The 11,665-nt window shown below is 57.5% G+C and overlaps 1 protein-coding gene across 3 annotated transcripts; it reads right to left on the minus strand.

Annotated features, from left to right (window-relative positions):
* Positions 1-1,141: 1,141 nt before the first annotated feature.
* Positions 1,142-10,105, minus strand: TBXT (T-box transcription factor T). Of its 3 annotated transcripts, none has more exons than XM_024552242.4 (8): positions 9,760-10,105; positions 9,045-9,309; positions 8,281-8,415; positions 7,506-7,567; positions 7,327-7,388; positions 5,517-5,690; positions 4,158-4,287; positions 1,142-1,874 (listed from the first exon to the last, which is right to left on the minus strand). In XM_024552242.4, the coding sequence occupies exons 1-8, from the start codon at positions 9,963-9,965 to the stop codon at positions 1,601-1,603; spliced, it is 1,308 nt and encodes a 435-aa protein (XP_024408010.2). In that variant the 5' UTR covers positions 9,966-10,105; the 3' UTR covers positions 1,142-1,600. The 3 variants fall into 3 exon arrangements, with proteins under 3 accessions (XP_024408010.2, XP_045044990.2, XP_024408011.2); XM_045189055.3 differs by having other exon boundaries at positions 5,517-5,693; positions 9,760-9,965; XM_024552243.4 differs by lacking the exon at positions 5,517-5,690 and having other exon boundaries at positions 9,760-9,965.
* Positions 10,106-11,665: the final 1,560 nt, after the last annotated feature.

The following is an 11,665-nucleotide window of genomic DNA, read 5'->3' on the forward strand; positions in this document are numbered from 1 at the left end:
GGCCCACCCCACCCCCACTTCTTCCCTGACGGCCCCTCCCCCTCAGCAGACCCTGCCACCCACCCACCCACGCTGGGCAGGAGCCACGGTCCAGACTGGGGCCAGTTTTATTTCCCAGTTCTGCTTGGGCAGGGGCTTATTCAGGAATATTCTTCCGACACATTCAAGTCCACCCATCTTCTGATTTGGGCTATTTGTGTATATGGAGAGCAAGCACACCTAGGAGTCCTCAAGCTAAGAGGCACGTCATTTACAAGCAGCGTGTCCCCCGTGGAGACCTGGCGCAGAGGCGCGAAGAAGTCAGGTGGTTACACTTCAGTCCTCGCTCTGCACTCAGTAAGGCACACGAGTTCCTGAGTGTCCTGGAACTTGCAGGTGGGGCCTAAGGAAGCCGCAACACCTGGGATGAGAAGGTAGCCCTGCTGGATTTAAGATGTGACTTCGCCTGCTCCTTTGGGAAGTTCCAAAGCCCCCCGTCACTGTGGGCATCCCTGACACCACTCTGCCACCGCTGCCTTCGTCACTGGGCACTTTGAATGGGATCCCCCATGACCTTTAGAAAGCAGAGGTTCGGAATATCAAGCTGGAACAAGTACGTTGAAACTAAGGATTCTGCCACTAGATGGAGAAAGTGCCCCGATCCCGCACGAGCAGGCTCTGGTTCCTGCAGGTTGGTGACAACTACATCTTACCCTGCTGACTGACTCTCCTGTCGCTTCCCAGGTCCCTTCCCCCTTCTGTCATTACCCACCTTCTGCCGTGATCGAGCGCCGCCTGTGCCAGTCTCTTGAAAATTCCTTAGCGTGGTTTGCATTTTTGTGGCAATTTGCATGGAGGAAATACATGCATGTTTCACTCTCAGTTCTGGCACCGGTCAGATGAAACATTACAGTTCACCGCAGGTGAAACCGTGTCTGTGGGACAAGGTCTCTGCCACCGGCTGTAACAAACAGCAACATCTCTCACAAAAGGGGAGGGGTCTGAAAAATCACTAGACCAACCGAACATTGCATATCCTTTATTTTGCAGAAAACGCTTTCTGCTGATTGTCTGGCTACTTTGTCAAAACAAAACCATAAACAGTTGTAGGTTTAACAATACAAGAGACCGCTGCCTCTGCTCAAAGAGACCCATTCTGCTGGGCAGGCCAGCAAGTCTGTCTTCCACTACGGTGTCATCGGCGCTCCGCAGCTCGGCTCTGAAGGGACACTTGCCCCTACAGGAGCCTGAAGACTACTCCAAAGCAAGGAGGAAGGGGATGAAAGTGTGCTTTCTACCTCGCCAAAGTGGGGCCCGTGGAGTTTACAATTCTGATGTGCCCGAGTCACCTGTGTGCTGCGCAGGAAAACAGAAACTTCCTGGTGCCCAGTAGTCGGCTTCACCGTGAATCACGGGGAGCGTGCCTGCCCCACGCGCGGCACAGGGGGTGGAGCTGCCTGAGCAATAGCACGATGTACATGAGTCCTCTCAGTTGCAGTGGGGAAAGGAAGGCTGTTTCCTGCCCGTGACCCGCGAGGCTGCCTCTGTGTACCTGGTAGATCAATGGAATCAACACTGCTTGCCACAACAGAGTCACTGCGTCTTTTAAGACGCGGTGTGATCACATGGAAGGCGGCGACACGGGCGTCCAGGAGGCTATGAGGCAGGCCTGCGCCGAGGCCTCGTACTGGCTGTCGGGGACGTCTGTGGCCGCGGGGGCCCCATCGTAGAGCGGGGACCCTGAGGAGGCGGAGGCCGAGCCTGGGTGGGTGAGGGGTGCAGGGTGCGCGGAGGGCCCTCGGAAGAACTGGGGCCCCAGCCCGCTGGACACTGCTGCCGGCTGTGCCCCCGGCGCGGCGGTGCCATTGCTCACAGACCACAGGCTGGGGTACTGGCTGCAATGGGAAAACACAGGTGAGTCAAAGGTGGAGAGGAGGCCCCGGACCGCGCGGCAGGACGGGGACCAAACACCAAAAGCCCTACTCCGGGGACCTGGGGGAGGTGGCGCCTTTCAAACCCGCTGTTTCCCGTCCATCAAACTGCACAGAGGTGTGTAGGTCACTGCGTATCTACCGACAAGAAGCAGGCTCATCAGGAAGCTGACCAGCAAGGTCATTTGCATGCAGGCGGCTCTGGGCCGAGGCTGCTAGGTTTTGCTACTGAAGTGTGCCTGGGGTGGGTTAGAGGCCATCCCTTAATCAAAAAGTTTTGGGGGGTCAATTCCCAGTCAGGGGACCAGGACATATACGGGAGGCAACCAATCAATGCTTCTCTCACATCGATGTTTCTCCCCCTTCCTCTCTCTCTAAAAGCAATGGAAAAAAAATGTCTGAGTGAGGATTTTTAAAAAATTTTTTTAAATAAAACTCCAGGGTAGGAGGTTGGCGTTCTTGTTCGGGATCCAGAATTCCCAGGTAGGCTGACTCAAGTGTCTCCAGGGATGTGAGCAGCATGTGGGTGGACAGGTGGATACCGCACCCTCGAAAACAGGGCCCTGTTTGAAGGTGACAGGCGCCCCCTAGAGCAGCCCCCGCCCAGGCAGCATGCCCTGCACGTTGAGCTGTGACATGTTGGCGTCATGCACAGCAGAAAGCAAGGGACCTGCCGCAAATCCCTGCTCTGTCCTCGCCAGCTGTCGTCTGAGACTTGACCTGTGGCTGCTTTTGACGCTGTTTCCTGATCTGTGTGAGGGGTTGCAGGTACGTATTAAATCCTCTAAAGGGCTAGGCTTGTTTCGAGCAAATGTCTTTCTCTTAGGGAAGAGGCTGTAAATGAATGAGGCCTCACACTGCATTGCGTCTATTCTCTGCCAAGCCACATCCTGCCTTTCCGACGGATTCGGACCTGCTAACAAGCCTGAGTTAAGTGAGGCAGGGCATGACACCCGTGTCACAGATGGGACAGGCGAGGCTCTGAGATGCCCAACGAGAAGAGAGCGGACTGAATGCTCAGGTCCCCAGGGCTGGCAGCTGGCCACCGGCAGGTCACTCGATCCTTGTGTGGGCGTCCAAGTGGCCTCAAAGCTCTTGAGAGTCTGCTGGTTTGCAGACAGTGGATTCTCGTTTATTAAAAAGGAATGGCTTCCGAGGCAAAGAGAATGGAGACTTCAGGCTCATTCGGGATTCTCTTACGGTAAGTCGCACTGCTTTGGGGGCTGAGATAAGTGGTCCGCAGTCTCGCTGAGCTGGGAGCCCACACGTTCGACCACTTCGTATCTCTGAACTGGTCTCCTCATCAGAAAATGGACTGGACTTCTAGATTTGTTACTTGTCACTATAAAAATTCTATGAAGACATGTAATACATTTACCGATCTGCTTGGTTTTTTAAGCCAATCTCCTTCTACATAATTTTCAAGTTACTAATAAAACAGTCGTCATTCTTCACCAGTTACCCAGCATATATGTGAACAACTTTGATTCTGTGTCCACAGAAAAGCCAACCAATTTCCTTAATGTAAAAGGTCCTGTGGAAAAAAAGATGCTGGAAACACTTCTTCAAAATTCACCTACTATGAAGTACAGATTGGCAGTTAATGAAATCGCCACGGGATGTGAAGCCAGCATAGAGAATTTGGTCATGATGCTGTAATAACGATGTATTACGGGACCCTGGCTGCAATAACAATGTATTATGGGACCCTGGCTGCAATAACAATGTATTACGGGACCCTGCCTCAATAACAATGTATAGTTTCAGAGGGGCACTAGACTTGCCGAGGGAGTCACGTCATAGGTTACATGTCTAACCCACCACGAGGCACACCTGAAACTCACATAATATTGAACATCCACTGGAATTGAAAAGTGAAAAAAAAAATCTATTTTAAAAAAATTTACCTACCAACCCCAATCACCCTGCAAAGACAGGTGGAGACTTGGGTTATTTAGCATCTTTTTCTTAAAGAAATAAGGCTCAAAGTTTACAAACTTGTCCAGCATAGGGCCCTGGTTTCCTCTCAGTCAGGCTCAGCCCCCATCCGCCCTGCAGAGCCCCCTTCCTGAGCCCAGGCTGCAGCAGGAGCTCACAGCCCGCACCCCCACCCCCCCACCCCCAGAGCCTGGGACCCTGCTCATACCTGGAGAGTGGTCAAATCACAAATAAGAGCCCCACCACCCACAGGCAAGGGCAGAATAAAAGCCCATGAATGGACATGGCTGGCAGTCCAGGGCCCGTTACCTGGAGCCCGCAGGGGCACCGGCGCCGGCGCTCACGGGAAGCATGCTGGTGTGGGCAGGCATCCCCAGGCTGGGCCAGTTGTCGTGGGGTTGGAGCATAGACAGACAGGCGGGGGAGGTGTCGGAATAGGCTACGAGAAGCAAGACCGTGTCACTGTTGGTGGGGTCTCCCAAGGGTGACAAAATGCAGTGAGTGTCCCCGATAACTGCAGCCACCCAACAAAGACAAGGGGCGGGCACTTAAATAAAGTCGCCCCCCAGCCTGCTTCACTGGTGGCCCAAGGCTATATTTAGTGCCAAGTGTATCCACAGGGGTGGGCAAAAGGAAGTTGACAGTCTCGTTGTGACGTTCTTCTGAGTTACCGAAGCTACCGTCATCACCATCACCGGCACATCTTTTTCCACTCGAACAGCTGTAACCCTCCTTTTGCCCACCCCCGTGTTTCAGTCTGTGTTCCAGTAACAGAGGTTTTTCTCTATCATTAGCTCAACAGCTGCCCTGTGGAAACACAATCAATCCTACAATCACTTGATTGAGGATTAATTATATTTTAAAATAAAAATAAATATAACTGTAACTTGCCTCCTCCCCGCAAAGTTATTTCTTAAGAATTGAGAGGGCTTTAGAAGCCAAGACTCCAACCAAGATGTAAGATAGATCTTCTGGCCCCGGAGTCCAGCCTCTAGTTGAACAAGCCCCAACGACTTTTTCCTAACTTTTTCCTACCAAATAAGCTTCTTTCGTTTCAAATCAGCTTTAATTGCTTAATTGTTTTATGATGTTCATTAGCTTTTTTCCCCCTTTTGGAGCCAGGCAAAATTAACTCTAGACATACATGGTGTTAGAGTTGAGTGAGACCTTAAAGGGCTAGCCTGGTGCTCATTGCACTTTGACCTGCACCAGGTCCCCTGAGGGCTTGTTCAGACGCCCTGGCGGGCCCCCCAGAGCTTCTGATGCAGAAGTCCTGGGTGGTGTCAGGCGACGCGGGGGTGGCCCAGGCAGGACACATGGAGAAACATGCTGGGCTCCAGGCAAGCCAGCAACAGCTGTGCCTGGAGACCCAGCACCCTGCCTTGGAGAGGTAAGATATCCAACCTGGGCTGCAGAGACGGACCCACAGTTCCAAGGTGGAACAGGTGGAGCGTTAACTGGTGCACCCAGAGCCCCTGGCCAGGACCGCCCTGTGGTCGAGCCAGCCATGGCGTGGGCGGGAAATGAAGGGCCTAGAGCCACCAAACAATGGGGCTCAGGTGTGTGTTTGGACAGGTTCCCCTCTCCTGTCCCCGAGGCCCCACTGAGACCTTCCCAGGAGTGGTCTTCCCAGCCCCCCAACCCCGTCGCCTTCCACGTGCAACTTACTTGGAGAACTGTTACGATGCGCGTAAGGGCTGGGGTAGGGGGACGGACGGTGGTTCCTCAGGGCGGGGTACCTTTCACAGCCGTGCGTGGAGGGAAGTGACAGGGGGCCTCCGAACTGAGGGTGGGGGGTGGCTGGGGGGCACAGTGCGCTGGTTCCAGGAATGAGCCACCCCCCTGCTGTGAGGAAAGAATGCTGAGTAGCTGGCATTCCGTTACCTCCCTTGTTGATGGGACAGAAGAGCTGAGACCAGGGAATCGCGCGTCTTTCCCTTGGACTCCCTGATGAAGTGGGGCTCGGTGTCCACACTGAGTGTCCAGCCCGAGACTGAGGGCATCGTGACATCGGCTCTGCACTAGGGGCCACAGGTTGACCAAGGTTCTCAAACCCATGGGGCACCTGAGAAAACCTGGGAGACCCCAGCCTCAGCCAAGGGCACGGCATCCTCAACTGGTCTCTGGTCTCGTGAGACCTGCCCCCCCAACCCCAGAGTCCTCAGCCTCTTATGGGGTGTTTCTTATGGGATGTTTCTTACTGGATTTTCTGTTTTCCCCAGCCATGCCGAGCCATGCTGAGCGTGAATAAAATGTGAAAACAGACAAATCCAGAGCCAGACTGGCTCATCACACACAGCGCCAGTCACGCGGGGGCGTCCCTGGGTCTGCCACCACCTGCAGTCATACCGGGGAGCCGCTGCGAGGCCCGGGGTGCATGTTTTCCTGCTTGTTTTTCTCCTGTTCGAGGCTCGCATTCTCCCCACCAGACACGTCAATTGGAAAAGCATTCCCACCCCGTCCTCCTCTCAAACTCCACTTTCTTGTCCGTTCTGTTTAAGCTTTCTGGATTTGTTTTTAATTCAGAAAAGCCGCCTTTAGGGGAGCAACTACTCTGACTCCAAGCCCCAAACTACAGAGGGTTCTTCAGGCAACACGTGAGTGACGGGGGTCCGGACACACCTCCGCACACGGGCCCGCCACCTGCCGAACTGTCCACTCACCACCCCCACAGGAGGCCCCGGCCACTGCAGGAGAGCCGGCTGTTAGGCTGGCCTAGGAGATAGTTTCTTAAAGGAAAAACAGCCTGGCTCACAGCTGGAGAGTGTGCGTGCTAGTTCGTCCACCTCCCGGAGAGACCAGCAAACACTAACGCTTCTCTCCCAACAGGCGTCAGGGACTGAAACCCCGAAGGAGAAGAGAGCTGCACAAAGTCCCCCCAGGTGCCGCCACCTAGGCCCGCATCCCTGCGCCCTGGCTCACAGAACTCCTAAGGGAAGCTGCGCTTACAGCCGACTGTTCCCATCCGACGAGCCGGTGTCCATGTAGACCAGCATGCGTGGATGTGCTCGCCCCAGAACCGAAGCCACTCGGGGAAAAACCACGCCTATTCCTCAGCATCGCTCCGAACACAGCCCTTCAGCTTTCAGCCAGTAACAGACATACAGACCTTCCCCAGGTGGACATAAGGAGCCAGGTTCTCCCCTGCCCTGCACGGCAGAGTCCAAACACCCACCAAGGTCTCAGGGATCTGCCCCAGCCCTGGCCGGAGTGGCCTCGGAGCCAAAGGGAAGGGCCTGGCAAACTCTGCCCGGACCTCTCTGTCAGGGAGGCCGGGGGTGGGGGGGAGCACCCACAATCCCCGGTAGAGCAGAGATGGGAGCCCTTCAGCATCATAGGGCCCTTGCTCACAGCAAAGGGCCGAGTCTGCCCCAGCCACACCCAGGCACTGGGGTCCACGCCACCCCCAGCCCCTGGCTATTTGCACTCCAGTCCTGAAACAAGGCACGTCGGGCAGAATGCACCAAACAAACCGTACACTGGGAGTAGCCGGACTGCTGGCCGTCTCCAGGGTCTTCCGCCACGTCTTTGTGATCGCTTCTGTCAAAAAAGGGCGCGGTGTGGTCACAAGGAGACGTTCTGAAGGTGCGCCTTGCAGCTCCCTCCCATCTTTCTCAATGCACCTTTGCCCAGAAGGGGTCATCAGACTCCGCTCACCTTTCTTTTGCGTCAAGGAACGCCTTTGCGAATGGATTGTACTTGATTTTAAGGGCTGTGATCTGAAAAACAAGAAATCCCACTGACTGGCCCGTGGAAGGCAGGCAGAGGGTTTCATCTGGCCCCAGGAAACTGGGAAGCACCGCGTGCTGTTTAAGGAAGTATTTGAATATAGTCAGACTTCTTTCCAGATATATTTTTCTATTGGGGTCTGAATGGGCTGAGGCACTGTACTACTTAGTGAAGAATAGCACGTTTGTGAAAAGTTATTAAATTATTAAATGCAGACTGTCTAAGTGGAACTAACAAGAAACTGGACCCTCCGCGGACCATATTCTGTGCACACTCGCCGGACAAACAGCTCGACCCGTAGCCTGGGCACGCTCGAGAAACAGTGACCTGCCTGTTCTCGCTGGCGCCCAACAGGCACCGGCAGAATTTTGCTTCCGGTCGACGATGCCTGCTGCACAGGTGGACGCTGCCCCTCCCCCATTCGGGAAGGTTTCCAAAAGAAGATGCCCTGTCTCACTCAAGGTTTGTTCGAGAAATTCCCGGTTCTCGACCCAAATGTTTTACACATCTCGCCCTGGCAACCCTTCCATGGGATTTCTAGTTGTAGACACTTTCAGAGAGAGTCAAGGGAGGACGTTTGCGTACGGACTTACTTTAAACGTCTCTCCCCTCTGTCCCAATTTCGTAGTCACCGTGAATTATTTGAGAGGGCGTTCGCTTTACATCTGAAGCACAGCACCCCCCGCACAGGGGCCCCCCTCACCTCCTCGTTCTGGTACGCCGTCACAGCGATGAACTGGGTCTCCGGGAAGCAGTGGCTGGTGATCATACGCTGGGGGCCCCCCACCCTCACGATGTGGATTCGTGGCTCGTACTTATGCAAGGAGTTCAGCATGATCTGAGGAGACACAAGTGTGGCGTTGGTATCCAAGTCTCAGTTAAGGCCACGGAACACCCACCTGCCCTGCCGTGGAGGAGAAAAATACACCGAAGGTGCAGAAGGGCCAGCCGCTCCCAGAGGCCGGCTTTCCGGCTCCAGTCGGGGGTTTCCCCTCAGGTGCTGCTTCCCAGCGTCTGGAGAAAGGATTGGGAGAGGCTCCACACCAGTGAAGGTGGTGACTTCCCCCCACCAAACCTGCGCCGGGGGAATAAAGTGCTAAAGCTTCCCCGCCGGCTGCAGACCGCTCTAAACGCTGGTTCGCCGCTGGTTTGCCACTGCCGAAACACCGCGCCTGTAGCAATCCCCAGGTAAGACACTTACAAAAGGACAGATATGCAAATTCCCGCAGTCAGTACTGCGGCGCCCACGAGCTCGAGATGCCGTCCAGGGCGGTGTTTTCTCTGCCCCTAGGAAAGTTCAGCGCTAGGACGCCCAAGTTCCCCAGGCCTTGCAGTGGCCCTCCCCAGTTCGCTGTGGACAAGGCTCTAAGGCTGAGCTAAGAAACGCAGGATGCAAGCGGCCCTTGCTTCCCAGACCCCGCGGCGCTGCGGAGAAGGTCCAGCCCTCCCGGGCTCCGTAGCCCCTACCTGACCCCCTCCATTGAGCTTGTTGGTGAGCTTGACTTTGCTGAAGGAGACCGGCGCCTTCATCCAGTGCGCCCCGAAGTTGGGCGAGTCGGGGTGGATGTAGACACAGCTGGGCGCCTGGGGCTCGGGCTTGCCGCCGGGCACCCACTCCCCGTTCACGTACTTCCAGCGGTGGTTGTCGGCCGCCACGAAGTCCAGCAGGAAGGAGTACATGGCGTTGGGGTCCAGTCCGGACACGTTCACCTTCAGCACCGGGAACATCCTCCTGGAAAGGAAAGAGCGGAGCAGGAGGAACCCGGATCCAACGCGCTGGACCGAAAGCAGAAGGCTTGGGACAGACACATCTGTCACTTCTGGGCAGAGAGGAGCCCCTTTGGGAAGTTACAACTTCCCAGAGCCCTTCCAGGCCCCCGGGGGCTGCTCCACACTCTCCACGGCCTCAGGGAGGCAGGGGCATGGAGGACCCCGGCAGGAGTGGGCAAGGCGCAGCTCCCGGTCCGGGCCTCCTCGGAGGAGCCCTCCTCCCCAGCCTCCCGTGACTAAAGCACCAGACCGTTGCTGGTTGGGGGCCACACGGGTCTGTTTCCAGCTTGAGCAGAAATGAAAGAAAAGACCACCACCAAGGTAAAAAAAAAAATGTTGGGCAGCGAGGAACACCCCAGGCTCCCTGGCTGCCTGCCCGCATTGCAGCCCGAGGCCCGGGCCGCACACCCACCTGCCGTTCTTGGTGACGATCATCTCGTTGGTGAGCTCCTTGAAGCGCAGCCACAGCTCACTTTCCTCCAGACCCACGCGCAGCTCGCGCTCCGTGGGGTCACCCTTCTCGCTGCCCGCCTGCAGCTCGCTCTCCACGGCGCTCAGCAGGTGGTCCACTCGGTACTGCAGGCTCTTCCCCGCGCTCTCTGTCCCCGGAGAGCTCATCCTCCCGCCCGCCCCTCCCCACCGCCCCCAAGGCCAACTCACTATCCCAGAGCCACCTTCACCCCAGGTGGCGGCCGCTCTCCAGAGAAGAGAGGCGGCTCCGGCCCAGACCCGCGACGGCACCCAGGTCCCAGCGCAGACCGGGGGGAGGGAGAGAACAGAGATCTGGGGGGGAGGGGGCGGGGGAAGGGGTAGGGGGAGGTTATTCCACTTGAACTCCCTCAAGGCGAGACTAGAGTCGGTCTCTGGGGACAGAAAAATCGGTCCCCTCTCCATAAATACAGCCGCGGCGGCAGCGGAGGGGGGGCGCGACGGATTGGGCCGCGCGCCCTTTGAAGTGCGGGGACCGCTGCCCATTGGCCGCGCGCGGCCATATCAGACCCGGCCAGGCAAGCTGGGGACGCCCCGGGCCAACAATGGACTCCCGCGCGCCTGTTTCATGTTAAGTCGGAGGTCCGACTACGCTCCCCGGCCCAGCCCCTACACCTCCGCCCTCCCCCAAATGTTTGCACCTCCATCAAAGCGGCGGGGCGGGCCCTGTGGGCCCCGCGGAGGTCCGGGAGGTGGGAGGAGCCGGGGACCGGAGCTGCCCCCCGCCCGCACGTCCGCAAGGGGTTGCCTGGCCGCCCACGACGCTCCCCAACTCCGGCGCGCCCGGCCCTCCTGGCTCTCCAAGCGCACCTGGATCCCGCAGGTGTGCCAGCCTGGAATCGCACCGCGTCGCTCACCTGCGCCCCGGCCTGATGGCCTCCGTCCCCCGCCAGCGAGCAGCGCGCACAGCCCTGATTAAGGGCGCCCGCCTGCTGCGCCCGGACGGTGCCGGTCTCGATCCTGCGAAGGCCCAGGCCTCCACCGAGCACTGTCCGGTCCCGACACGCCCCTCGCCCCGCGGCGCTTCAGGTGGCTTCGCTAACACCGAGGACCGTGGATCCGTGCACCCGTGTGCCCGTTTCCCGCGGGTCTCGCCTGTCTGGAAGGGGAGGCCCCGCTCCCAGAGAGGGAAATAGTCGGAAATCAACCAAACGACCCTTTTTTGGAAGTTTTTTCGCTCTCCTTATAAAGGCAGAACTTTGCTGAGAGGTCTGCGCGTGCACTGAGTGTGAACAGAAGTTTCCTCGGCTTTCGTTGTCTGGTCTTTGTTTTTGCGGAAGGTGGGGGGGGCGGGCCTGGCTGCTCCCGGGCGAGCGAAGCTCGGGGTGGGTCTGCCCGCCCGGCGAGGTCTCAGCGCTCGGCCGGGGTGGGGAGCGGCTGGTTTATTACCTTTTGGTGAGAACCTCCGCGCGGAGAGCGAAGGAAAGGTGACAATGAGCAGGAAATAGTTCAATAGGGTCTCTTTAAACAATAACATTCCTCCTAAAACGGGAGCTCAGGCCGGGGGAAGGAGGCAGAAGCGAGAAGTCGGAGCGCGGGCTGTGCGCCTCTCACCCCTTGCCGATCACCTGAACCGGCGTGTAGTTCCAGCCCGTTTCCCGGTTTTGCGGGCACCTCCCCCCCACGCCCTCTGGGAAGAGCCACTGCGTCGGGTGGGGCACCCCTGCAGAACGGCCTGCGCCTTAGAAAGGGGCTCCCCGGGCAGGACGTGGAAGCTGCACCCCGCGTTAACTCTCCCCTGCCAGACCCTGCCCCGCGATCCAGGGCCGGGAATTGCAGGGTAGGTGCGGGAGGGGCGGTGCAAAGCCCCCGGAGGACCCCGCCTCGCA

Source organism: Desmodus rotundus, chromosome 11 (genome assembly GCF_022682495.2).
Source record: "Desmodus rotundus isolate HL8 chromosome 11, HLdesRot8A.1, whole genome shotgun sequence".
In the NCBI taxonomy this organism is placed as follows: domain Eukaryota; kingdom Metazoa; phylum Chordata; class Mammalia; order Chiroptera; family Phyllostomidae; genus Desmodus; species Desmodus rotundus.

Bases quoted from the DNA above. Each gene is read 5' to 3' on its own strand.
- TBXT (XM_045189055.3), bottom strand. From the start codon at position 9,965: ATGAGCTCTCCGGGGACAGAGAGCGCGGGGAAGAGCCTGCAGTACCGA. The intron at 5,694-7,326 runs GTACGGTTTGTT...CTTTCCTCACAG, and splicing joins GCAGTCCGGCTACTCCCAGT to CAGGGGGGTGGCTCATTCCT. The intron at 1,875-4,157 runs GTAACGGGCCCT...TTCCCATTGCAG, and splicing joins GGTGCCCCTGCGGGCTCCAG to CCAGTACCCCAGCCTGTGGT.